This window comes from Parus major, chromosome 2 (genome assembly GCF_001522545.3).
Source record: "Parus major isolate Abel chromosome 2, Parus_major1.1, whole genome shotgun sequence".
Lineage (NCBI taxonomy): Eukaryota > Metazoa > Chordata > Aves > Passeriformes > Paridae > Parus > Parus major.
In genome coordinates this window covers 42,323,098-42,348,988 of record NC_031769.1, presented here as the reverse complement: position 1 = coordinate 42,348,988, position 25,891 = coordinate 42,323,098, and the positions used below count along the sequence as shown (strand labels likewise).

At 37.8% G+C, this 25,891-nt stretch overlaps 1 protein-coding gene across 1 annotated transcript in view; it reads right to left on the bottom strand.

Annotated features, from left to right (window-relative positions):
- Positions 1-5,576: 5,576 nt before the first annotated feature.
- The window catches only part of LOC107201066 (collagen alpha-4(VI) chain), a 29,375-nt gene continuing 9,060 nt past the window's right edge, over positions 5,577-25,891 (bottom strand). Inside the window, exons 9-25 of the mRNA XM_033519244.1 lie at positions 23,738-23,800; positions 22,918-22,980; positions 22,177-22,239; positions 20,498-20,560; positions 20,010-20,060; positions 18,409-18,444; positions 18,220-18,282; positions 17,878-17,940; positions 15,735-15,770; positions 14,824-14,860; positions 14,251-14,262; positions 13,655-14,142; positions 11,644-11,734; positions 9,479-10,150; positions 8,555-8,648; positions 8,077-8,348; positions 5,577-6,353 (exon numbers count right to left, since the gene is read on the bottom strand). Of these exons, the coding sequence (XP_033375135.1) occupies positions 6,181-6,353; positions 8,077-8,348; positions 8,555-8,648; positions 9,479-10,150; positions 11,644-11,734; positions 13,655-14,142; positions 14,251-14,262; positions 14,824-14,860; positions 15,735-15,770; positions 17,878-17,940; positions 18,220-18,282; positions 18,409-18,444; positions 20,010-20,060; positions 20,498-20,560; positions 22,177-22,239; positions 22,918-22,980; positions 23,738-23,800 (2,340 nt within the window). The 3' untranslated portion in view covers positions 5,577-6,180. The remainder of the gene's footprint in view (positions 6,354-8,076; positions 8,349-8,554; positions 8,649-9,478; positions 10,151-11,643; positions 11,735-13,654; positions 14,143-14,250; positions 14,263-14,823; positions 14,861-15,734; positions 15,771-17,877; positions 17,941-18,219; positions 18,283-18,408; positions 18,445-20,009; positions 20,061-20,497; positions 20,561-22,176; positions 22,240-22,917; positions 22,981-23,737; positions 23,801-25,891) is intronic.

Genomic DNA, 25,891 nt, shown 5'->3' with positions numbered 1-25,891 from the left:
TTATTAACCCTTAATAAATAAGCATTTTTGTGATTTCAGGAAGGTTGGATATCTTATATTGCTATACCACTATTTTCAAAAAAAGGTTTTCATATTGATTTTTAAAGTAATATGTGATTAAAATCTTTTTACAAAATACTGAGTGGTAATTTTAGTTCCACTAATTTTAGTGGAGCAAGTCTGTGCTCTGATATTTGATTTATGTAAATTTATTTTAGCTGCAAAGAATCCATTCCTATGAGTTTACTGATGACAGAACACTTGCTGCAAGAAAACATTTATTTTTCAGGATTATTAGTATACTTTTTACTAAAGATATGCATATAAAAGCATATCTATGTGTATTCAAGTCACTAAGAAACAATTGCAAAGTACTGCAATGCAATATTTCTGGACATAAAGCTTATAGCTCTTTTAAAACCTCAGCAAGGCTACAGCCAAGCACTTAACTTCCTCCCGAGCTCAGCCTCTGCTGATGGAAGGACTCTGGAAGAGTCTCCTGCACTCCATTATAGATACTAGGCACAGCTGAGATAGGGAGGCAGGACAAGAACAGGGATAAGACAATTGCAACATGGTCTTCATCTATGAGAATATCTTCTTTTTTGACAGCACTAGCAGTTCTAACTTTCAACTTCAATTTTAGTAATTATAGAGTTTGCTCTTGATGACCCTTCAGACATTTCTTGGGGCTGTGGCTGCTAGCACTGCCTTGCTTTGGGAATTCTGTGGCAGCTCAAAGATTTCTTGTCAAAGAAAGTGTAAAGATAAGAGAATCTCAGAACTTAAAGCTGTGGATTAAATTAGATGAGAAAACTAATTAAAGAAGAAGAGTTATATGGTATTTCCCCCTTAGATCCTGCTAGAGAACATTGTCCTTCACATCTCTGTTACAGTAAACCCTTGACCTCCCTTGCTGTAGATTGCAGTTAATTGGTTTTTCCTGTGTTCTCAGACATTTTCACAAGTTAGCAATAAATATCTGGAAAGATGTAATACACAGCTTCCTTCTAAAAAGTGTTTTAATTTGAAAAAGGCATCAAGAAGTCCCTGGTTTTCACAATTAAATACCATATTTCTCAGATGAAACTGATACGACCTTCCATTAGACATTTAAGAGCTAACAATAAGACTTTCATTTTTCTTATGTATTTACTTTTTTTTTTTTTTTTCAAAAAGCTGGAATGAGATTTGGAAGTAAAAAGATTTTTCCTAAGATCTTAAAAACTGCTGATACACAGTCCTAGAATATGAAACATGCACTCACCTAGAAAGCAAGCAATCTGGACAGAAAAGGGTCATACAAAATGCTTCGCTTACACTACTTGACTCAGGAAACAGTGGATATACATGGCAAAGGTGTCTGTTGTCCAGAGAAGGCGCATTCAGCTTTGATGTGAATTGGACTATTCCAGCTGCCTCTGAAGTCATTGGGATCTTTTTTTGCTTCCTGTCAGAGACACAGTGATGTACACCTGCTAACAGACTGTCCTGCAGGGTTGTTGGAGAGCAGCACTGCCAAGAGGTTGCCAAAAAACTTGCTCCAGAGTTTCAGAGACTGGACATTTTCTTCTCTCTTCTTTCATCTCCTGAGAAAGGTCAGGTCCCAAGAGACATACCATGCAGGAATGAGCACGAAGGGTACTCCATGAAGATAAAACAGTCAGGGAACATTGACCTTGACAAAACAAAGATGATACCAATGAGCAGAAGGTGTCTCCTAGTTGAATTTGCATCTGCAGAGAAGCATCCTTTGACCAAGGATTACAGAGCGGTATTACTCTGTCAAATGAGTTTCTCCATTCATGAAAACTCTTGGATTTGTCATTGATGGACAGACTGATACAACATTTAAAACACCTTGAGGCGCTTGGACGGTTCCTTCACCTGACAGAGATCTGGAATATGATTATCCAGGCATGAAATGATCAGCCTTACAAAACTCTATCAAAGACTGCTGCCAGATTTCCACAGTAACTTGAAATTTTCTCAGAGATCTGTCCTATTTCAGGGGGACAGGTGAGACAGGCAGGAATAGCTGATGACAACTATAACATAATCCATCTACTGAAGTGCAATTTTATGCAGGACTGTCAAAAGGGCACAGAAAATCTATTTGGTCTAGAAATAGACCAGAAATTTGAACATCTAGAAAGCTGGTCTCTTGGAGGGAAGAATCCACGTTGGAGCAGATTTGTTGGCAGCACTGGTGACTCTCTGTAAGGGTCCCATGCTGGAGAAGCCTCTTCCCAAATGCCTGCACCCTGTGGGACCCCACACTGGAGCAGGGAAAGAGTATGAAGAGTGGCTTGGTGGTCACCTGGTATCCAGACATGGTCAATCCACCACCTGTAGGGGTGGAGAATGTTCTGGTGTTTGTTGGCTGGGGTAAATCTGATTTTCTTCACAATAGCTGGTATGGAGGTCTGTTTTGTGTTTGTGATGAAGACAGTGTTGATAATTCAGGGATGTTTTGGCTGTTGCAGAGCAGTACTTGCAGAGAATCAAGGCAATCACCTTGCCATACCATCAAGAAAGCTGGAGAGGCACAACAAGTTGGGAGAGGACACAGCTGGGACAGCTGACCCCCACTGATTCAAGGGATATTCTAAACCTCATGGCAACATGCTCAGCATCTAAAGCTGGGAATGAACAAAATGGGAGGTGTTCAGAGTGATCATTACACATGAGGTAGCTCTGCCTTCTTAAGGATGGCTGCACTGCCTGCCCATGGGAAGTGGTGAATGAATTCCTTGTTTCACTTTCTTTGCATGCACGGCTTTTGCTTTACCTATTAAACTGCTTTAGTCCCAACCCTTGAGTTTTCTCCCTTTTACATTCCCAGTTCTCTTCCTTGGCTGTGTGGGGCATAGTTGCTGGCTGGGGTTAAACCATGGCAATTATTTCTAGCTGCAGGGACTAATGTAGAATGAGTTTGTCTTCATCTGAGGTAGGAATAACCCAGTTTTCCTCCACACATTTTTATTTGCACTACAGGAATTCTCTCCCCTTCTACAGTATGTAAATTTTTGACCGGTCAGGGCCAGTCTGATTGGCAGATTCCCTAGAATTCACTAACCAGGTGGCCTTCACCAAATACTAAATGCCAGTATTTGAAGATCCCACCACCCATTGCTCTCAGTGTAGTCTTTAGCAGTCCATTACACAGTTTGATTTTTCCAGAGGCCAGTGCATGATAGGGAATATGATACACCCACTCAAATGCCCTGTTCTTTTGGCATCTATAAGATTGTTTAGGAAATGAGTTCCAATTATTCATTTATTTCTGGAGTATTCTGTCCCATAAGACTTGCTTGTCAAGGCCAGGATGGGCTGTGGCATGAGGCACAGGGTATGTTTCCAGCCATCCGGTGGTTGCTGCCACCATTTTAAGCACAGAGCTCTTGCTGTCACAGGTTTGCAGGAGCATGATACAGTCAATTTTCTACACATCATCATACTTACATTTCAGTCTTTGTCCTCTGCACCAAAGAGGTTTTAACAGCCTGGCTTGCTTAATTGCAGTGCATTTTTCACATCCATGGATAATGTCTACAGTTAAGTCCACTCCTCAGTCATGAGCCCACCAATATGCTGCATCTCTTCCTTTATGTCCTGAGGTGTAAAGGACTGAGATAGTAATAATTCATATTTATGTTGCCAATCCAAATCCACCTGAGCCACTTCAGTCTTGGCAGCTGCTGGTTATTCTTATGTACTTCAGTGCCCTGGTTCTTGGGTACATGAGCATCTACATGACGTACCTGCACAACCAGATTCTCCACACAGGCAGCAATATTTTACCACAATGTGTCAGTCCAGATGGCCTTAGCCCTATGGTGCCAGTTATTCTACTTCCATTGCTACAGCCAGGCACACAGGATATTTGCTAACGTCCAGAAACCAGTATGAAATGTTGACCAACTTCCCTGTTCAACGGCACCTAAAGCCAACTGGATGGCTTTGACCTCTGCAAATTGACTCGATTCACCTTCTCCTTCAGTAGTTTCTGTGGCTTGTAGTCGGGGACTCCATACAGTGGCTTTCCATATCTGATGCCTTCCCGTAGGATGGCAGGACTCAGCAGTAAACAAGGCATATTGCTTCTCACATTCTGCTGATTTATTATATAGTGGGGTATTATCAGCATGTGCTCCCTCCTCTTCAGGTGACATTCCAAAGTCTTTGCCTTCTGGCCAGTCCCATGATCACATCCAAGATTCCTGGATGACTGGGGTTTCTTATTTGAACTCATTATGTGATCAGTGTGACCCACTTACTCCATGTAGCATTTGTTGCATGATGTGCAGAGGAAAGCTTCCCTTAGAACATCCAATCCAACACAGGTAATCAGGATGCCAGGAGAAGCACCTAAAAATCTGGATCTCCTGTGCAGGTCCCTTCACTATATTTTGTTTTACAGCAAAATTGTCTTTCAAAAGGATTTGGACTATTTTCTTCCCTTTCTCAAAAACTTTTTTTGCTGTGTTGTCCTATACAATGGTATCATCAGTGTAGGTGTTTGGAGCTTCACTGTGTTCCAGTGAGTGTGGATCCATCCATGGCAGTAGGACTTTGTTCCCACCCTGGGGCAATTGATTTCAGGCGTACAATCATCCCTCCAAGTGGAAGCAAAGTGTGCCACTCTGCCACCAAAGGGACTGAGGAAAAGATATTGGCTGTTTCAAGTGTGGTACAGCACTTGGCTGCCTTTGACTGCAGTCCACATGGAAGTTCAGCATGTCTGGTCCAGTGGCACTGAGCAATGGCACCAGAATGACTTCATTCATAAAATTCCCTGCTAATTTTTTCTACAAGTGGACAAGAACTTCTTTCCATAGAGTCAGTAGTATAACCAACTCTTCCATTCTGCTAGGAAGGGCTCACTGTTGTGCATGAGATTCCTCTAAATCAGAGCAAAGTCTGTATTTTCAAAGGGAAATTTAAAAGTTTATTTAAAGAAAGCTGGAACATATTGATTTATATCCAGTGGCATTCATCTTCTTGTATGGAATATATGTCATTATTTCACTTTATTTCTTCAGTAAGAAACATTTTCTGCATAATTTTTATAGCTTTTCTTCCAGTTTAGTATTTTTTCTTTTTTTTTCAAGGGAGCATATAGAAAGATACTGCTAGATTTATTCTTGTATCTTGTAAGTGAATCCAGAGAAAAAAAAAAAGCCAGGTAAGTACAGCCACCTCTGCAGAATGGCCTATGCTGACAAAGTTAAATGTACTGTGACTTCTACAGCCATAAAATGGGCAACAACAGAATTCGGGTAAGTCATCAGAGTATGAAATTTCAGCCAAACCCTACCCTTCTGTAGGGCTTTGCATTTGCTATCTTCATCAGATGTCCTCAGGATTTTTTTTCACTTAACAGCAAACATGAATATCTAATGTTCTAAAATAAAAGCACGTGTCTAACATCTGTTAACAAGGAAAGGGGACCAATGCTTATTTACAGGTGGGAAGCTACACCATGACAATACGCTTACACCTGTGTTGTGGTTTAAAACACTAGCTTTCTACTTATTTTTTTCCTAAATGCCAAACCATGATAACCTTTCAAGAACAGTTCTTGTTTCAAGAACTAACAGCAGAAGTAAAACATTTGAGAATGATTGATTTTATTCACACGTTGGATTATTAAAAAAAAAAAAACCAAACCAAGAATGATGCTATGGTAATACATCTTTTAAATCCTTTAAGTGAATTAAGTTCTAAGAATTCTGTCATTTGAGATCTAAATGCATTCTGGTATTTTCTATTAGCAGGATAAATGTAAGCAAACAAATCAAAACATTTTGATGTTAGTGTCTTGCATCTGATATTATTTTGTGTAAATCTTTGAGGCACTGCTTTGTTTTCTGCAGTATATTCAGAAAGTACACATTTTGGTGTTTATGGAAGAAAGTCAAGTTTCAATACTTTTATGCCTTTTAAACAATGCACCGCTGGATAACAAGAGTTTCTCAATAAATGTTAGAACAATGGAGAAATAGCCTAAATTTTATTTGCACAATTGCATTACCAGATAATGACTTTATAATCAAGCATTTCTTTCAACTGAAATATGGGAGCTGAGTGGGTATGTAAAGCTTCCTCTTTGAATGCCTTTTCCACATCAACCTAATAGTCTAACTGAAGAGTAAAAGCAATTAAAGTGTTTCTGCATTAGGAGGACTCCATACACAAGATTCCACATTCTTCTTGTGTTTCAAATCTATTTTTATTGCCTCCACAGCCCCCATACCAGAACTGACCACACATTTTCTGCTCTTTGTCGTAGTACCACTTCAAAATGTAATTCTGACATTCTCCACTATCTTGAACAAGGTCACATGCATCTGGAAAAGGGAAATAAGAGACAGATTTAATGAAAGAAAAATCCACCCTTCTCAGCATCGTAAATTCAGGGGAAAATAACATTCAGTACAAACTGTCAGACAAAAGGAGTAGCCAGTGTTCAAGGTCTTACAGAGATTCACTAAGTATTCATCTATAACCTCACAGTGCCCGTGTGAAGACCCTCTTTTTATGATTGCTTTAGCCAGAAGGAATGTCTGAAGCAACTAGATTTTCATTGCCATAAACAGGACTGCTGAAAGGTGTTTAGTTTTCTAACATAAAATTTTTATTAAAATGATTGTAAAATAACTATACCTAGTCCATAGGGACTTGGAAAATAAACTTTTTAATAATTCCGCTCTTCTTTATACCAACTTCTTATACTGGTATCCATCAATAAAATTTCATAAATTAGTGTAGATAGGTTGTTAAACTATCTATGGTAGTCTCTTAGCCAAATCCAAGAGCATTACAGATTTAAATTGCATAAATTAGCAAAGTAGGTGAGAGAAGCATACTTAGTAGCAATCTGGTATTCAGTAAAAACAGATCTAATCTTCTATCACCAATGTCAATTCAGAGTTATTCAAAAGGAGACAGAAAGGCAGCTCTAGACTTTGGTGTCAGTACAGCATTAAAGAGGAAGAACTGAGAAATAAAGAAATATAATGATACAACATAAAGATATAAAATTACATAACCTAATTAACTGGAAAGTAAAAGTCTCAAGCAAGAGATGAGCACAAAGTACATCTCTCAAAAGGCAAATTCTGGAACTGGGCTACATGTTTTCAGAAGTAAACTGCTGGGTCACTAATTAATACACACGATTGGGGAAGGCAGTTCATACATCTCTCATGAGTGATTTCGGTAATTTCTCACTTAAGTGCAGTGACCATGACTACATCCTCAAATGAAATATTTTATTTTATTTTATTTTATTTTATTTTATTTTATTTTATTTTATTTTATTTATAAAGTACAAACAGTAACATATCTTCCTGTTACTGATCCTCTCTATCCTGAATGAAGCTAGCAGACATTTTCAGAACCATTCTTGAGTGAAGAGGGATGAAAAACAAAGATATAACAGCTGTAGAAATGAGCTACCATGACCAAAACTACGCAGACACATTTTCATTTATTTTCACATGAATTCTCTCAAATTGTAACTTAAACAATAAAAACACTCAATAGTGTTAAAAGAACATTGGTGACAAATGATCTCATATTCAGCTTCCCATACATATATCTAATGGCAAATCTGCAATGAAAAATGTATCACTAGGAAGCACAGTTAAAAACATGAAGAATATGTATTTTGATACCTCTGCTGATGGATCTTGTTCTTCCTACAGGAACAGACTGTAGCAAAGATATATTTAGTTCCTCCATGTTGAGCTAAATTAGCAGCAGGAGTAACTTACTAATTACAGAGCAACTTGGGAATTTTAAAATTATCAGCTATTTTAGTAAGGGGGATTAGAACTTTATATGACATTATTACAAAAAAGTTATAAATCAAAACTGAAGTTTTAATGACACCTGTAGTTCAGACTTTAACTACTATATAGATTTGGACTGAATACTAGAATATGGTGACTAAAAGCTTTGGAAAAATGTAATTAGAAATCCTTCATCTTGTAAAAATATTCAGTTGAGTCCTTCAGAGTTTAGTCTTTTTAATGAATTAAAAAAGATTTTCATATTCTAGAATCATACCATAATCATTACAGGCACCACTATTTTCTACTGTTGTCTCTAAGTTTTTCTTGTTCTTCTCCTGAGCTTTTTCACACTCTTGAGGCTTTTCCCTTTTAGCATTTTCCTCTGTGAAATACTCATCTTCCTCATAATCATCTCTTATTTCTGGCATTGTAGATACAGGTTCTTTGGTGTTCTCTTTCATACTCTTCTTGATTCTACTTTCATTTTTCCCCATGTCTTCTAAAACTTGATTGGAACCACTTTCAGACATTCCAGGAAAAGGTATCCTTCCAAGGAGAGGAGGGAAAAATATTTAAGTGCCAATATGACCTTAGAAAATGCATCTGGTTCATTCCTTGTGAAATACATGAAAAAAACTTTTGACCCCAATCCCATTTCTGTCATAAATACTGTCAATGTAACAACTAACCCAAAGGGATAAATCCTACATTCTGAGTTACGGACTCAAAAAGTTAAATAGGCAATTTCCAACCTTTCATTCATGGATGCTTCCTGATGTATGTCTCCCTGATCCAAGTTTTCACACTCTTCTTGTAGCTCAGGTGAAGGATAACTGTTAATTTCTTCTGTGAGAAAGCACAGGTAGCAGGGGTGAGTTTTAAAGTCCTCAAAACAGCAGTATGGTTAAAAACCCACTACCTAGCTGTTTTTGTGAACTGGAGTTTGCATCTTTCAATTAGTAACACACTATACCCAGAGTGACTGACACTATGCCCAGAAAAATGAAAATTATTATAGAGATCAGGTAGATGAGAATGATGCCTGAACCAATATTTTATTCTTTTGTCTTGCTCTTTAATACATTAACCTATAGAAACTTCGACATCTCCAAGCATATGCTTCTGAGGAGGATTTTAACTAAGTGGCAATTTCCTTTTGGAAATTCTCTTGCTTCCATGTCAGAGCATCTAAGACCTGCTAATCTGCATTAATGTGTCTTGAAAAGTAAATTATGTCCCTGCTCTGTAGAGAGGTTAAGGTAAAATGTGCAAAATATTTACCTTGTACCTGTCCCAAAGCCTAAACAGGCATAAATACAGCTCAGTAGATCTGGACTTGCCAATGGTCTGAGGAGAAATGTGAGCCTAAATCAGGAATATGATAGTGTTCTCTTAGCTGAAGAATGGTCTGTCTTTAGTGTAAGTGGAGTACTAAAGCCACATATTAAATAAAAACTTAAGGGGAAAACACTACTTTAGACTAGAACAGAATGTTGTTCTGTCATTACTGGCACTTTTATTAATGTCCAGCATCTGAGGTAAACTAATCATGAAAGATCAGCAGCAAAGTTATGACCAGGAACTGAATGATAGCACATATATACTGACTACCTTTTTCTACACAGCATTTGTCTTTCTTTCCACAGCTGAGACAAATGCCTCTGTGTGATACTTACGTTGTAGGAGATTTAGGAATCCCCGGCTAAACCTCTGAGCATACACCATCTCCGGTGTGGAAACCCTGCCCAGTGTCAGTGAGTGCTGGTCTGTGGGGGAGCTTGACAGCTCCATCAACTGACTGTCACTCACACCGCTGCCAAGTGCAAGAGTGAACAAGGTGAATCCTTGGCACTTGGCTCCTAGTGAAATCTCTCTCAGCCTTTCTCTGTCCCACGTGCTTGTTTTGCTTCCAACTATTGTAAATATCACCCTGTGTTTTCTTTGTCTGGGGGCTTTAAAGAATGCGTTTTCAACTGTCCACTGTAGAGCAGAAGCAATGGCTGATGGTCCTTCCAGCTGGTGAACAGACTCTTGGATGTGTTTCTTCATCAAATCTTTATTGCTGTATGTGACTAGGTCAAACTCCAAGGCCACAGGTGTTTGGTTTCTGTCAGGCAGGAAGCCCCTGGGAGCCTGCTGCACCAACGCCACTCTGATGCCTCCATATGACTCATTTGGCTGTGAGGAAATGACAAATTGATCCAACATGTTGCTCACAAAGTCTTTGGCTCTCTGAAATTCTTCACTGCTAATGCTGCGAGAGCTCTCCATGATGTATGTTATATCCATATCCATCTGAAGCAGGGGAGAAAAAGGCACCTCACAGTTGGTTCTTGGGTTGCATTTATCTAGAGAGGAAGAGCCAATAGGCAGTGAACTATTTATCAATACAATAAAAGCAATGATTTATAAAAATTTCACACAGTCCTGTAGATCTGTATTAGGTTTGTATGGCCAGGTTTTGGTAGTGGGGGGCACTACAGGGGTGGCTTCTGTAAAAAGCTGATGGAAGCTTCCTCCATGTCCAGCAGAACCAATACCACCTAGCTCCAAGAAGTCTCAATGTGTGTGTGTCCCGCCAACAACTGGATGGTAAGGTACATTGAATCCTAAGTTATATTATTTCTTTACTAGCTATAACATTAATAGGTACCTTCAACCTCATGCTGTATGAGTAATTTCCCTTTTTGTCCTTCTTCCTGTGTAGTATTAGTTTAAGTCTTACGTCTGTTAGTTTTCTGTCTGTTAAGTAAATAATTCATTCTATAATAGAGTGAATCAGCCCTTATTAAAGAACTTGTCAATGAGAGTGGGTTTTGGGGTACTGGCCACCTCAATAAAGCTATTACAGAGGCCTGGGCAAAAGGCAAGGACTCTTCTAAACTCCTACTTCCACTTGTAACAGGAGCTTGAAATCTTTTTGTTCTAGTAAGGAACAATAGATGAGTCTTGCTGAAGAAGGTTTTGAGATACCACGGGAAATTATTCATGCATGAGAGCAGAAAAAAATCATAAAGTAAAATTTCATAGATAAGAGTTCCCTGGAGAAATTGTATTCTGTTGAAATCTAAACATTGTAAAGGACCCAGAATCAAAATCTATTTTTTCATCTCAGATCATTGTTCAACATTTTGACATATTATAATTTAGTAGCTTCTCCCCCTCTCACAGTGTAGAATTTACAGCAAATGAGCCTGGTTTCCAAAAATCATATTGCTATTTTAAGTGTGTTTCTGTTAAAAGGGAAATGCTAAACACAATAATTAATTTCACATGGCTGAGACAGAAATTAATTAAACAGCTTCTATGATTTTGAGATTCTAATTCTTACCATCCACTGAAGAGGAAGTTAAAATTGTAACTCCTCAGCAGTGGTATTCTGTAACCACAAAATGATCTGTCACAGAGAGCAAGAAGGCCCAGTTGCAGAAGGGTTCAACTGGCTGGAATGTCAGAGACAGAAAAATAAGTAAAGTTTCCACTGCAAACTTCCACTCTTTCCCTTGGAAATTATAAGAAACATCCACAACACTTTCTTGAAGCCATCCTGGAATAAGAACACTCAGACATGGGCCGCAGAGCTGGGCCGAGTTGCTCCACAAAACCATCCATACAGTTCTTAACACGTTTCTGCAAATTCCTTGTAGAACAATTTATGGCAGAAGGATTCTGACCAGTGCATTGTTCACTAACATTTTTCTTTTATATTTAAGCACAGACGTGTCAAAGGTGTATCATAAAAATTCCCCAGCACCACATTGCAAAAAAAAAAAGCTATAGAATTTGTTATTGAAATGGTAAATAGACCAATACAACAGATGCAATTCGTAAAATGTCTTACCAAAGCAAAGTGTACAATATGTGATGCCCTCCAAATTTTCATCCTGTTGACTTTCCCAGACAAATAATTGAAATCTTCTTGTGTCATCAATCTGTGTTTTAAAGCAGACACAAAAGGAACATTAAGAAGACATTAAGGAAAATACATGAAGACTTTATATTTTTTCCTTTTTTTTTTTTTTTTTCTGCCAGGGAAGGATTATCACTTTTTTCTTTTATTAATGGGGTGCTATTTTCCTAAACAGAAAATGGCCGGATATCTCAGCTGTTTCTGGGACAAAGAGTGAAGGTGATTTCTTGGGAGAGAAAATTCTAGCATTAGAAAGTTTTAGCTTGAAAGAAACCTATGTGTTTCCTGAGATCATCTGAAGAAAGACAATTTTTCACAGAGGAAGATTTGACCACAGAAATGCTTGAGGAACTCTGAAGATGCTCCAGCATTCTACAATTTCATTGACCACCACCCAAACCCTTCCAGATGTGATCCAATGGAAAAGCATTTATTTGTGGACTAAGATAAATAAAAATGTCTCTAAAATATCACAGCATTACAGGAAATTAACATATATGAATAAGCTATAATGGTAAGCAAAGAAATAATTACTTCTTTGCATTAAACTTTGGCTTTGTGTGTTATACACCACACAATAAATTTCTGATTAACATCTGTAAAGAATGTTACAGATAGAACTCTACAAAGGAATTAGAATTGTCAATGACTGTGTGTGGTCTCTAAACTGAAGCTCCTAAAGCAAAGTAAAGCCAGCAAGTATCTGGGGCTACAGACTGGTAGGATCATAAAGATTACACCATCTCTCAATGGCAAGGGTAGAAGTCCATCTGAAAGGAAAAGGGAAGTTGTATTTACTTCGCGGTGGTGGTGACGTTCATTGCCTTGCCATCACTGTAAATTTAAAGGAATGCTGGGCAGTGAATTTTTTGCCTTATCCCCTGCTAAGCAGATCTTTAAAATTTTTCTGCTCTGAAGACTGATTTATGTAAAGTCACCAGATATCATCACATGCATTCAGAGTTTTAATCTCATTATACTAAGTAAAGAAAATACTGATTCTTGCTCTTGTTCATCCTGTAGAACCCCCCAGGCAATAAACCATAAGTTTTCTTGTCATATATCAGCAGAATTTTTTCACTCTGCTAAATTATCATTCAGACAGAAAAAGAAACGAATCAACTAATAAATATGAGGCTGCATAAGAATAAATATAGTAAAAATAATAAAAGACTGACTTAGATGTTGCTAGATCAGAACTCAGACTCCAAGTTTTGCACTTTTTATCATGTACAAATGAGCATATTTCCTTTTAGAAGGAAAGTTTTTGAGGAAACAGCAGCTGAAAAGAATTTTCTTTTGAAAAAGTTGAAACTGAGCACAGATGACATTAAATTGAAAAGACAGAGAACATGCAATCTATATTATGAAACCTTAAATAAATGTAGAATTGCTTTCCTTTTGTACCTTGTAAAATGCACAGTTTATTTTTGTTTACTATCTTTTAGATGAAGTAACATTTTAAAACAAAATTTCATAATTTTTTCCTGTACAAATGGCAATAAAGATGCCAAAAGTGGCTTTGCTAATTTAATTTTCTTTTGAAAAAACTAGCATGCTTGAAGCGTTCTGCTAATTTTTCTAGAAACTAGGACCAGAGTTTGTTAGTTTGTTAGTTAAATAATGTCACATATCACAACTTCAGAATTATAATAGCATAGGTAAATAAGGGAAATTTACACAACATTATGGAAATTCTCTGATTTTCCCTAAAAGCACAAGTGATTAATAATTCATGTTCAGAAAAAGGTCAGATGGTGATTACTATGGTCAAGTGAATCACTGCTTCTTTGTTAAAATAGTAACCTTTAGTGTACCCCTTTCTAGTAAGGGATTGGACAATTCCTGTGAAATTTAGGCTTGAGAACTGGATTCACTCAAATCCTAGCAGATGCTCAGCAAGTGGGTGATTGACTCAGTTTTCAATAGGCTGTCTACTTACAGAGAAGGCACGTCTGACATTTGGCACTTCACTGAAGGCAATAACCACTGGAGTGATATCCAAAGCACTCAACTCAAGCACAGCAGTACTGATGGCAACATCATCCTGCGACGGACCATTGGCAAAAAATAGGGCAACTTTTCTTGTGAGGATGCCCTGACGAACACGTTTGAAGACGTTTCTTGCAACAAATCTCATGGCTGCCCCAATATTTCGTTTTCCACTGGATCTCTCTAGTGGGATTCTCTGGACTGCTTGTAGCAGCAAGCTGGTTTTTTGAAATTCAGAGAATCGAATGAGGTAGTGTATGTTGGTATTGAAAGAAATAACAGAGACACGAGCTCCTGTTGGGCAATTGCTTTCACTGATCTTAATGGTCTTCAGCAATAACATAACAATGCTCCTCATTCTTTCAAATGCAGCTGGTGTAACATCGTCAGACATATCCAAGGCAAAAACCACTTCAGTTGGATAAGCTGGGCATGTGTCTGTATATCAAAGCAGAAAAGCTGTGTGAGAACCTCTACACAACTCAAACATTGTTAGTTTTTTCAAGTCTATCAAAGAATGGATGTGCAGAGATCAGATAGGCTTACCTGATGAGCATGCTGGAAGGAAGAGAGGAAGAGCAATTAAATTATTTTAAACTCACATGCCATAAAATAGTGACATATTCACTAGCTTTCAATGAATAGCCTGGCTCAAAGTTCAGACAACTGACAGTCTGTCAGTGCAAGACCACATTCCTCTTTTACAATCACATACTCAAAACAGCTCAATTTTACTGGGTAAGAATTTTGAAATTGTCCTGGGTTCTGCTGAGCACATAACTGAGGATGAACACATCTAATATGGGGGATAGCTGATACACAAAACTGTCTTTTCTCAGAGAACTTCCCAAAGGGTGTTGGCACAATGCCAAAGTTTCATTTAATCTTTAATGAGGAAGATACATTTGTTATGATTTTTGTAATAAACAGATAGGAAAAATGAGCAAAAAGCATAAGTCTGTTTCATACACCTGCTGAAACCCCCTCACAATTAACAACTACCAGTCAAAATGAACCCAGATACAAACTACCAGTTTATAGGGTTTCCTACGAAGGCTATTCCATTTAGGAGGAGTGACTAGGTGAAATCAGAGGTAAAAGAAGATGTTCCCCACTTACGGCAGTTTTTTCGGGTGAAATTCACAAGTTCACAAGGCTGCAGGTTCAAAACAAAAAAAAAAGGAATAAATGGAAAATCCCAGACCACCCCAAACTGGGAATCTTACTGTTAGTTTGAGCTGAAGATTGTATCCCAGCTCCTAAAATAACTTTCATTACCATAAATCCAGAATCACATGGTCCAGTTCCTTTTTATAACAGATAATACAGGGACTCTGTTCCCTTGCTGCAGAAACTAGGCACATTTTTTAGACATTCTCTGTTGGCACTTAATGATGTTCTGAAGTATTAAGAAATCATTCCATTCTTTATGAATGAGTGCCATCCATTCTTTATTTTGTGAAATCAACTGATCTAAGATGTCACCAGTCAATGGGCATTCCAATAGTGACTCAGATAGGAAGTGAGAAGTCCATGAAGGAGAGGATACCCTCTGGACATATAACACACCTGCAATAGTACTGCCTGCAGGTAGTCATCCTTGCAAAAATTAACAAAACCCTTACTCAGAAGTATTCATTTTCCATGTGATTAGGATTATTATGAAATCCTGCACTTCCATTCCCAGTGAAAATAACTGTTGCTGAAGAAATGCCTTCCTTTACAAGAGGGGAAAAAGTAACCCTGCCATGAGCTGGTGTGTAAACTGATAGGAGCAAAGAAACAGATAAACGAATATTCATTGTCCAACAGTTTGTAAAAGTTTGGACATGGTGTTAATCCACATGCACAAATGTTTCTCATTCCTTGGTTGCTTGCAGAACAGAAGAACCCACTGCACACTCTGACTAGCACATGGAAAAGATACTACTTTGCAACAGCTAATTGTGCTCCTTGCTGTCAGTGATTATCAATGGATATTAAACCAGATAATTCTACACAGTATAGTTAGCTGTAAGGTGACTACTTACTTCCATTAAAATGGTGCCCACTGGTCCCTTGGCACCCTGTAACAAATTAAACACAGGTCCAAAAAATCCCCGATTTTGTATTTCCATGTATTACTCTGTAGCCCAAAGAAAATGCAGGCAAACAGTGTTTCCCAGCAGTAATTTATGAATTTGTGAGGAGACAGCAGTTCCCAGCATAGATATCTCTGGACCTGCTCAGAGTTGCAGACTACTCATCAGATTTATTTCTCTGTCCATTTTCCTTAATGGGTTTTAAATGGTCAATACTTGTTGCCCTTGAGAAGGAGTATAATTCAGAATTGGGTTCCTTTATAAACAGCAGTTTCTGTCCTATGGTTCTGCTATTTATTTGCACTTCACACACTTTCCAACATCTGGTGTGTGACAAGCTTTCCCTCTCCTCTTGCACAGTACAATCCCCACAGTTCTACCTTGAAAGATCCTGCAGACCACACACATATCATGACACCTTTGCCTACTCTGCAACTTTTTCCTTGGGAGCTATGGAAAAAAACAACATTCCAAGCATCTTTTTTTTTTTCAAAATAAAACTATCGCTTAATCTTTATAACAGGAATGAAATACAGCAAGGATAACTAATTTTCAAGGGAGCTTGAGTATCCATCATGTGTGTATTTCAGATGCATAAGAAGACTACTTAAAATTTTCCCCTACTCCCAGGGAGCTACAGTGTGATACACCAGAAAAACTTGAACTTGAACATCCCACTTATTTTCCTCACACTCTCTCTACCATAACACTACAGTTTACCAAAATTATATACTTCCTTATGTTCTCCAAATTACAGCCCTGTCTCCATATTTATTCTTTCCCATTTCAGTTAACCTTCCATTCTTCTATCTGCCTGAGCTACCTTCCTCACCTCCTCTGCTGTCTTGTTACTAGCACCATCATTGCCATTCCATGCTTGCTTTCTTCTTATGTTTCCTAGAAGGTCCATGTTCTTCTTTGGTACTGTTCAGCAAGTTAATTTTGAATTGCCTGGGTCCTAAAGAATGCTACCTACAGCAGCTGAGCAGTGGTGACTGAGCTGTGCAGACTTGACACATGGATAATCAAATCACCAAGGATGGGTAAAACAAGCCTGTTTTGACTGGCCTTGCCTACTACCCCTCCTGCATTCCTATTTTCATTCTCTTCCACTTCTTACAGGGTTCCCACTTTCTCACTTCACTGATGCACTTCTACAGCAATAATCCCTCCAAGCCCATACACCTCAAGCTCTGCTTTCACTTGAAGAGGAGATCTTGAACTTGAAATACCTCTGAAGACTTCCTGGACCATGGACTGACAAGGCCTACAGCTGTGGCTCATCAACTCACAAGAGCAATCTATAAATTTTGTGAGTGGCCAAGCAGCAGAAAGGGAAATGTACTGCAGCTGGCACTCTTACCATTCTTTTGCCCAGCATAATAGAAGAAATTAGGATGGGTACATTCATTAACCAATACAATGTAATGAGAAGAGAAAAAATGCTTCCTAAGTTGCACACATCCAGAAAATTTCTGACAGTAGGGATTGTTTCTGGTCACTAGGGAGCTAATTTTCAGAATTACCACAGGATAGACACACATGGGAATTCTCCTAGCTACCTAAAGGGTTAGTCCTAAATCCTATTGAAATCCACAATTCTTGAAGAAAACATTTTGTTGTATAAAATGCAGAACACTGGAAATGTACATCAAGACATCTACTTATATTATGGATTAACGGGTTATAGTCAATTTAAGCTTTAAATAAGTGTCTGTCACTGCAAGTTTGATTTTAAATGGCTTTTCTTCTTAAATTAAAAAAAGTCATTGGCTTTCAGCAGATCTATTAAGTTCTATATTTCAGTATTCTCTGTTCTTTTCGTTAGATATGCATGCAGCCTAAAGACCATACCAAATACTGTGGAAGAAATTCTGACTGGCATTGTATTGTTGAAGTTCCATTTCCAGTAGCAGGTGCTCCTGCCCATACACATCTACAGGGAAGACATAGCTCTGTGCAGTTGCCAGGCTGATTAAGCATAGTTTATGATGCAAAACACTTTTAGATATTCCATCAATTTAATAGTAATTTGAAGAACAATTTAGGGTGATTTTTTAAAAATAAAGATTTTATTTAAAAAAGAAATTACCATAGGTCCTGATGGTCCTTGGTCACCTGGATCTCCCAGGGAACCTGGTGTTCCAGAATTACCCTAAAAATAGAAATACAAGTTTTATTCTTTATAGTTGCATTCACTGGTACCAAATTTCATCAGGGAAAAAACTGTGAAGATACTTTGAGTTGGATCTGTATTTCAGCATCTAACACTTCTGAAGATTTAGACCTGCACTTTCTCAAGACTTATTTCCCAAATTATGGCTATAAAAGATCAGAGTGGCAACCAGTTTGAAAACTTTTGATAAGAAACACTTTGGGTGTAAGGGTTTTACTTTTAGAATTCTCACAGAGTTAGCAGATTTATCATTCTTACTCTTCTACCCCAAATTCCTTTGGGTCCTTCCCCTCCTGGAATGCCCTGATCTCCTTCTTCTCCCTGAAAATAAATGAAATCCAGAATTTATTGGAAAGAAGAAGACAGACAGAAACACGGGTAACATCTTCCAAATAAGAATAATGTAAAACAAGACAAAAAAAAGTGATCATGCCCATTTAGTCATACCTCTGGACCAGGATATCCTATGAATCCAGATTCTCCCTATGAAAAGAAAGGACAAAGACTTCATAAGAATCTAGAACTTTGCGATCTGCTTAGTGGTGGATGTCTTAAAACCAAAAACAATTTCAAAATTTTTCTGAGCTTTACAACTCATTCGAGCAACTGGCAATTACTGGCAAGTAGCTGCTAGTAGTGTCTGCTACTCTTGTCTCAAATGACACCACTTTAGATTAATACCTTACTCATGTAAAGGAAGAGCATTTTAAGAATTTCCATCAGTTTCTAAATTTTCAAGAATATTCCATTTCTCAAGTAAGTGTTTTATCAAAACTTATTCATGCCTCCTAATAACACACAGAGGAATTCCCATGTAGCATGTGAATTCAGATTCAGAACTCAGTGTTTGAATGTAGTTACAAAATTTTACACCACCCAGACTAAACAATAATACAATATATTTTCTTGGCTTATTAGAGGTCAATTCATCAACTGTTTTCAGTTACTTCCATTTTTAGTGTGTTCTTTGTTTACCCACGGGAAATATGGAAACTCTCACAAAAACCAATCAGAAATGTTCTTTCCTAAATATTGGAATTCACTCTACTTATATATGTCCTTGTCCTCTTGCATATAACATATGTGTAACCTGTGAAAATCTGCAATTGAAGAAAATTGTTAGAGCTAAGAAGTTAAGAAAAGACATTGGGAAATAAGAAGTATCAGGAGCCATTTTACAAAAAAGCTATTTAAGAAAAAGGAGTTCATCTATAGGAATGGCTCCTTGAAAGCCTTTCATAGCTTTTCTGCAGCTTTCTGCAGCACTCTGGTTCTCCTACAGAAAGGGAGAGTGAAACAGATGGGCTTATCAGTGAGATTCACTGGACCCTTTCTGTTTCACAAGCAACAAGAAAGGACTAGTGTGGCAATACTGCGCAAACTCTGAAAGGAGAACTGAAGCTGTTTCCAATATTCTGACCACTTTACTCATGGGCTGATTCACTGGTACCATGATTTTGACCTCATACTTTCTGTATACTTTTTATTTTAGCTGAATTTTTGCACAATTTTAGAGAAGAAGGCATTTCATTACTGGTTTTTTCAGCATTGTGAAGGGAATGATAAGAACTTCTTAGCAATCCAGAGGTTAATCCTCAGATCTTACTGCTGACTGTAGGAGTACAAGAAAAAATATTTCACATGAGAACAGTGAGGATGTTTGGAGAGTATTACCCCCACATTAGTAGCTAGGGAATCTCTCCTCTGAAACAAGAAAAATTAAAAGAGCCCATAGTGGCTAGCCCACCAGTACCTGCCAATAACAATGTTCAGTCAGTGGGCTGAAGTGGGAAGAAAGCGTTCTGTATTACAAGAACAATACACCACATGTATATACACGCATCAGGGAAAGAGTAAGACTGAGTGGTCCTAAAAAGAGTATCCTATGGAAGGATGTCTCACAAGGATTGTGGTAGGCCTGAGCCTCTAACTGAACCTTAGAAATGCACTTTGTATGTCTTACATTTCTTTTTAATCTAATATGGATGGTCATGATTGATAACACAGTAGAATGGAGTCTGAGAGTCTCTCTGACATGAAGCACATACCTTTGCTCCTTTGCTTCCTTCAGGACCATAGGCGTCTCTGCCATCCATGCCCTGTGTAGGTTAAATATACTGTGAGTTGGCTTTTAATAGAGGATATGGGTTATATCAATTTCATTTTGGAATAAAGATGTCCCATTACAATGAGGTGCCCAAGCTATTGAGACTGATGAAGTTGGACAAGTTATCAAAACACAATCTAAAACCACTAGCAAACTATGGCAAATACTGTAGAGGAAAAACAAGGATAGAGGTCACAGTTCCTTTCTACTGTGTGCCCTACCTTTATCATACTTTCTCTCTTCTAGAGAATTTGAGGGGAAAGATATTCCCTCTGACTCACAAAAAATCAGGTGTCCATAAGGAAACTGAGAACCAAAGGTGAAATTATTTTAATTGTATGAAATAGAGAAAATATAAGGGAATGAACATTACTGATTCAGATGGATAGGTATTAAAATACAGGGGTCCTGAATTAGGGCAGGACTCACAGGAATGCCTCTCTGTCCAGGTGGTCCAGCTAAGCCCTTCTCTCCAGGGTCACCAGGTTCACCCTGTTACAATTGAAACACAAAAGCCTTAAGTTTGCTCATTCAGGAGAATTCTTCTTTCTGAAATGCAAACCTGTCTGTTAAACTGAAGTATGCCTATACATTTTAAGACTACTTACATTAAAGTCTTAGATTAAAGTCTTATATACATTAAGACTACTTAGTGCTGGGCAAAAGCATTCCATTATACACCATGCTTCATGGACTGTTCCTGGTGGTAGAACTGGAAAGGACTTGGCAAATCAGAATATGCTGAGCATTCATGCAGCTGAACCCCAAAGGCTTTGTTCAATAAAACTCACATTGTAATAAAGAATTACAAGTGAAAAAAAAAAGTGTGGGCTTCGTTAAAAATTGTATTAGTGGTATAAACACATATTCTGGAGAAAATGATATTTCTCAGGCAGGCTGTCTGTGCTGTGCTCTTAGCCCTCCTGCAAGGTTTTTTTCCTCAGTTCCATTTTTATTTTCACTATCTAACTAAACATTCTTCTAACAAAGACCGTAATATTAAACAGCACAAAACCAGACTGACAATATGGACTGTATGATGGATATTCCTATAAATCTTCCCAATTTTTGTCACTGCTTTACACAGTGATTCTTTTCACGGCAGCACTTTGACCTTGTGATACCTCTCTGTCACTAAAGCTTACAACCCTTCAAAGAGACAGAAAGGCTTAGCTGGCTGGTATTATTTGTGATTTTTAGATTCAAAGATGCAACAGCATCTAAACTTAGTTATTTTTATTAAATAAAATCTCACATACCAATACACATAAATAAAAGTCAAGTAAGGATAACATTTATTATAAGTAAGTGAACTCTAATGTGAACAACCTGTTAGTATAAGCCTTTGTTTGACTTCATGTTTATTCAGTTCTTCTCAACATGTGCATTCCTCCAAAATAGACATCATAGCAGTCAAGGTTCCTTGGAATGGTTTGGAATCTTTAGAAAAACAAGGTTAAAATAAGCAGCTATGCTTCTTTGAACTAAGGAGGTCAGATTGGATATTAGGAAAAAGTTCTTCACCTAAGGGTGAAGTCACTGATCAAGTGTTGGTCACTGTAACAGGCTCCCCAGAAAAGAGGTCACAGCACAAAACCTGTCAGACTTCAAGCAGCATCTGAATGATGCTCTTCATGGTTTAGTTTTAAGTAGTCCTGCAAGAAGCAGGGAATTGGACTTGATGATCCTCGTGGATCCCTTCCAAGATGAGATATTCTGTGATTCACTGGTGAGTATTTTCAATGGGCTGGACAGACTCTAGAATCTTAAAATAAACTCAAGGGTTGGCACTGCCTTATTTCTGCTCCGTTTTGTGAGAAGCCAGGTCCCATTCAGAACCATTACCACAAGAGCAATTACAATAATGGTCATGGCAACTCTAAGCACTTCTTAGTATAGTTCTGATATGTGTAAGATTACCTCTTAAGGTAATCACTTGTAAGACATCACTTGTCTTGCCACTTGCAAGCTAAAAATATCTTAAAAACCTAACATTCTACATATGTTTCACAGCACAGAACTAACTCTGTTAGTCCATGCTTCTTTGGTCAGTCTTAAATGAATGACACTGTTAGATTGCTGTAATTAGATACTCTGAAAATCTTTACCTTTGCTCCTCTTGCACCTAACTTTCCAACAGAGCCAGGTGAACCAGGTGTCCCCATACTACCCTGCAATATGAAGTATCAATTAAAAGGTGTACAATGAAAAAATCGAGGTCTCACTGCACTCAAAGCTTCACTGCCATTTGAAATTACTACAGAACTGGTAAAAATATCAGGTTTTTGAGGACCATGAGTAAGAGCTACCAGTCAAACTATCATTCTACTTATCTCCTGTCATCTGTACAACTGCCATAAAATTCTCAAAATGTTATCAAGTATGACATAAATGTTATTTTCTATCTACATAGATACCTAGTGAATACATGCATATGTGCACAAAAATATTAGTGTACATATATAATTGGTTATGTAAGCATGAGCATCATTACTTGAAAGAGATGACCAAGGCTGACAGCATAGGACATTCCAGTCCTGAGTTACAATGGTGTCATTTCAGAACAAGAATCCCCAAAATCAACAGCATCACAAAAGTGAGAAGTTCAGCAGACAGGTCTCAGTAGTTACAACCTCATCACACCCTAGCACTTTTTATTCATGCACCTAGATTTATTTTCAAGGCTATTATTTCATCATACAAGACTACAAATCAGTTTTCTAAATATTACACCAAAAAGCCTTAAATTTCTAGTTTTTAAGCTTTTTTTTATTAATATAAGAACAACATCAACACTGAGAATGAAAAGCCCTCATGGGTTCAGCTGGAATATATTATTTAAAGCTAACCAGAGGTCCTGGCATGCCTTGTGGTCCTGGAGGTCCTCTGATCCCTTGTTGTCCCCTTGGGCCCTGATGTAGAGAAACCATTGAAACAAAAAGTCAATTCAATGTTGACAGCTTTTCAATGACAATCATGTTGCTGCAATGACCAGAAACCCAGTTCCTGTTTCACAAGCCTTATTTTACAGGTAAAACTTCTGGCTGCTTTGTTATAAGGATTTCCCTGTGTGAAACACCTGAGATGGTCACTGCCTGCCAGCCTGATTCAGAGACCCACTGAGGTGTCGAAGATAACAAGGGAGCCATAAGCAGCCTGCTATAAACTAGGCACACTGTCTCCATCCTAAAATGCAAAGTTAAAAGCATCTTTAGAGTATCTAAGAGCATCTTTAAACTAGAAGCAACTGTAAGAAGTCTACATGATAATTCTCTTCAAATTACTCCACCTAGATATTTTTTTAAACACAGAGCTTTTCCCATTGCTTTTATCTATGCAATAGATTTTATGTATTTATTGATAACAATTTCTAATGAATTAATTTTGAAGATTTCTGTTGGATAATATCCTGTAAGTTGGAGGTGTGTTGACTAAATTACTTACTTTTGCTACTCATGTTCCTCTTTTAATTTCACTAGAAGTTGCACCCATATAACTTGTCACATTTAATTCCTCAGGGTTACAGAAAAAAATTTCCAAGGAGTCTTACTCATAATAATCACTACTTGAAATTAACAAAGCTTTCCAAAATACAAACAAAACATCAAGGCTGACAATTCCTTTTCAACATAACTAACATAAAATCAACTCAGAAGTTCTATTAGTTACCTGTGGGCCTGGAAGACCAGTTTCTCCTGTGTAACCTGTTTCTCCCAGATGTCCTTGCTCACCCTGCCAGAACAAAACCCAAGAAAACAACAACGAACACAAACAAATTAGTATTTCTCATTTGTACATCAAAAGATAATAATTTTATATTTGTACGGAGTATCAGTTAATAGAATGCTTTTCAATGCACTCAGTTTTCAAACAGCTTCAAATTCCTGTTGAAGAAAACTCAAAATCAGAAGAGTAGCTTTTCTTTGGTTTTCTAGGGTGTGGGATGAATATAAAAGCTGCAGCAGAAGAGGTCAGTTTTGTTTTGCTGAATACTTCTTACTCCATGTCTCAGCCATATTTGTGCTTTACCCTTGCTCTCTGTGAAGACCAGAAGTCATAAAGTCAGGTCACAAGGGCAGGTCCTCTTTCCCCTTTTCCATGGGTAATGGCTCTGAGGGGGAATAATGACTTCACAATGGCACTAGAATTAGAATCCTTTTTACTCCCCATCTTTCACTCTGGTTATTCAGTGAAGCAAATCAAATCTGCCTTGATGATGGAAAAAAAAAAAGAATTCCAGCTCCCATTTCCATAAAGCTGCTATCTGAGGATGAGTCAGTTTAGTTGATGTCCACAAGAAATACTCACTGCCTTCTGGATTGAGTAAAACGGTGACAATTAGCATCAAGGTATTACAGGCCTTGCAGACCCCCTTTCACTGGAGAAATCATAAATATATGTCTGAAGATTCTTGGGAAACAGATGGTTCTGGAAAGAATCTTCTGAGGAAAAATGAATTTAAAAGGTTGAACTTTCATTCTGCACCATATGAGTTAAACAAAAGATAACAACAGAAAAAGAAAAAAAAAGCCAAAAGAAAACACAATGTTAATTTATAGCCAGAGTAAGAACACTGTAAAATGGTACATCAGTAAGTATATGATATTGCAAGATGTAAAAAAAATCAAATAGAAATAGATTTCCACAAAAATAATTTTGGCTATAATAAAAATGTAATTTCTTAGGCACACCCTACTAAAATCTAAATCCAATTTAAAGTTTTCAGCTACTTACATTTACTTTGAATCAAAATCCAGAAAATTGGCTGTCCTTTTTTCTCTCCTGCCTTTTCCTCTCTCTCTTGCCTTCCTTTAAGTTAGTCTCCTTTCCCTCTTCACTATTTTGCTTTATTTCCAGCACATAGATTGAAGTGTTGTTCTTGTCTGTGACAAACACCTCTCTGATACCACACCTTCTATTCCTTCTGCCTGCTGACTACTTCTGACTGTTAAGAATGGCTAACTGTGCTTCTTTATGTTGTTTTAACTATTTGAAAAAATCAGTCTCCTTTTATCACAGAAAGTCACAGACAATTGGAACTGCAAGTCTTGGGAGGAGTCATTTTTAGGATATGGTGAACAGCAGTGTGTTCATGGGAAGTTAATGACTTTGTTGATAAGGGTGTTATTTCAGTGCCTTTTATTAACAGCTAAACCTGAAACAAGTCCTTTTGTGTTAGGTGGATGAAGTCTGGCTCACTGTCTCTAATTTGATAATTTGTCTCTGAGTACATTACTAACAATATCCCTCTTATCAGCCTGAAAGAGGGATTCTTCTTTATCCCTTTTCAGCACAAAGCCTTCCTCCTCCAGAGGGATTGGCCATATCCTATTCATCACATCCTATTTCCTTACAAAGCAGGATACTGTGGTCCATAGAAGGACCCTTGAAGGAGGACCCCACAAACATCAGGGCTAAATAGATCTGCTTCCTGGCCCAGGGACATCAGGAGAGCTTCACAGTAAAGATCTCATAAATTCTGCTGATAGAAATATGCCCTGTGGCAGCTTTGTAACACCCTGCCACGCAAGAGATCTCAGTGGAAGGACACAACACCCACAATCTCACCCAACGATGGATGCCACTGTTGTATTGCAGGGTTTTCTATTCCATCTTGTTTCACCAGGGGATGTGGAAGACAGTTTTCAGTTACAATTCTCTTTGCCATTCACTTTTTACACCTTTTCAGTGAAGGATATCTACATTACCTGTGTTTGATCACTGATTGGTACCTACCTTTCAATGCTCATTGACCCAGACAAATTTTTTTATATGCTTCTAGAAGTCAAAGCTGATCATCAAGTACTTGAATGAAAACAGTTT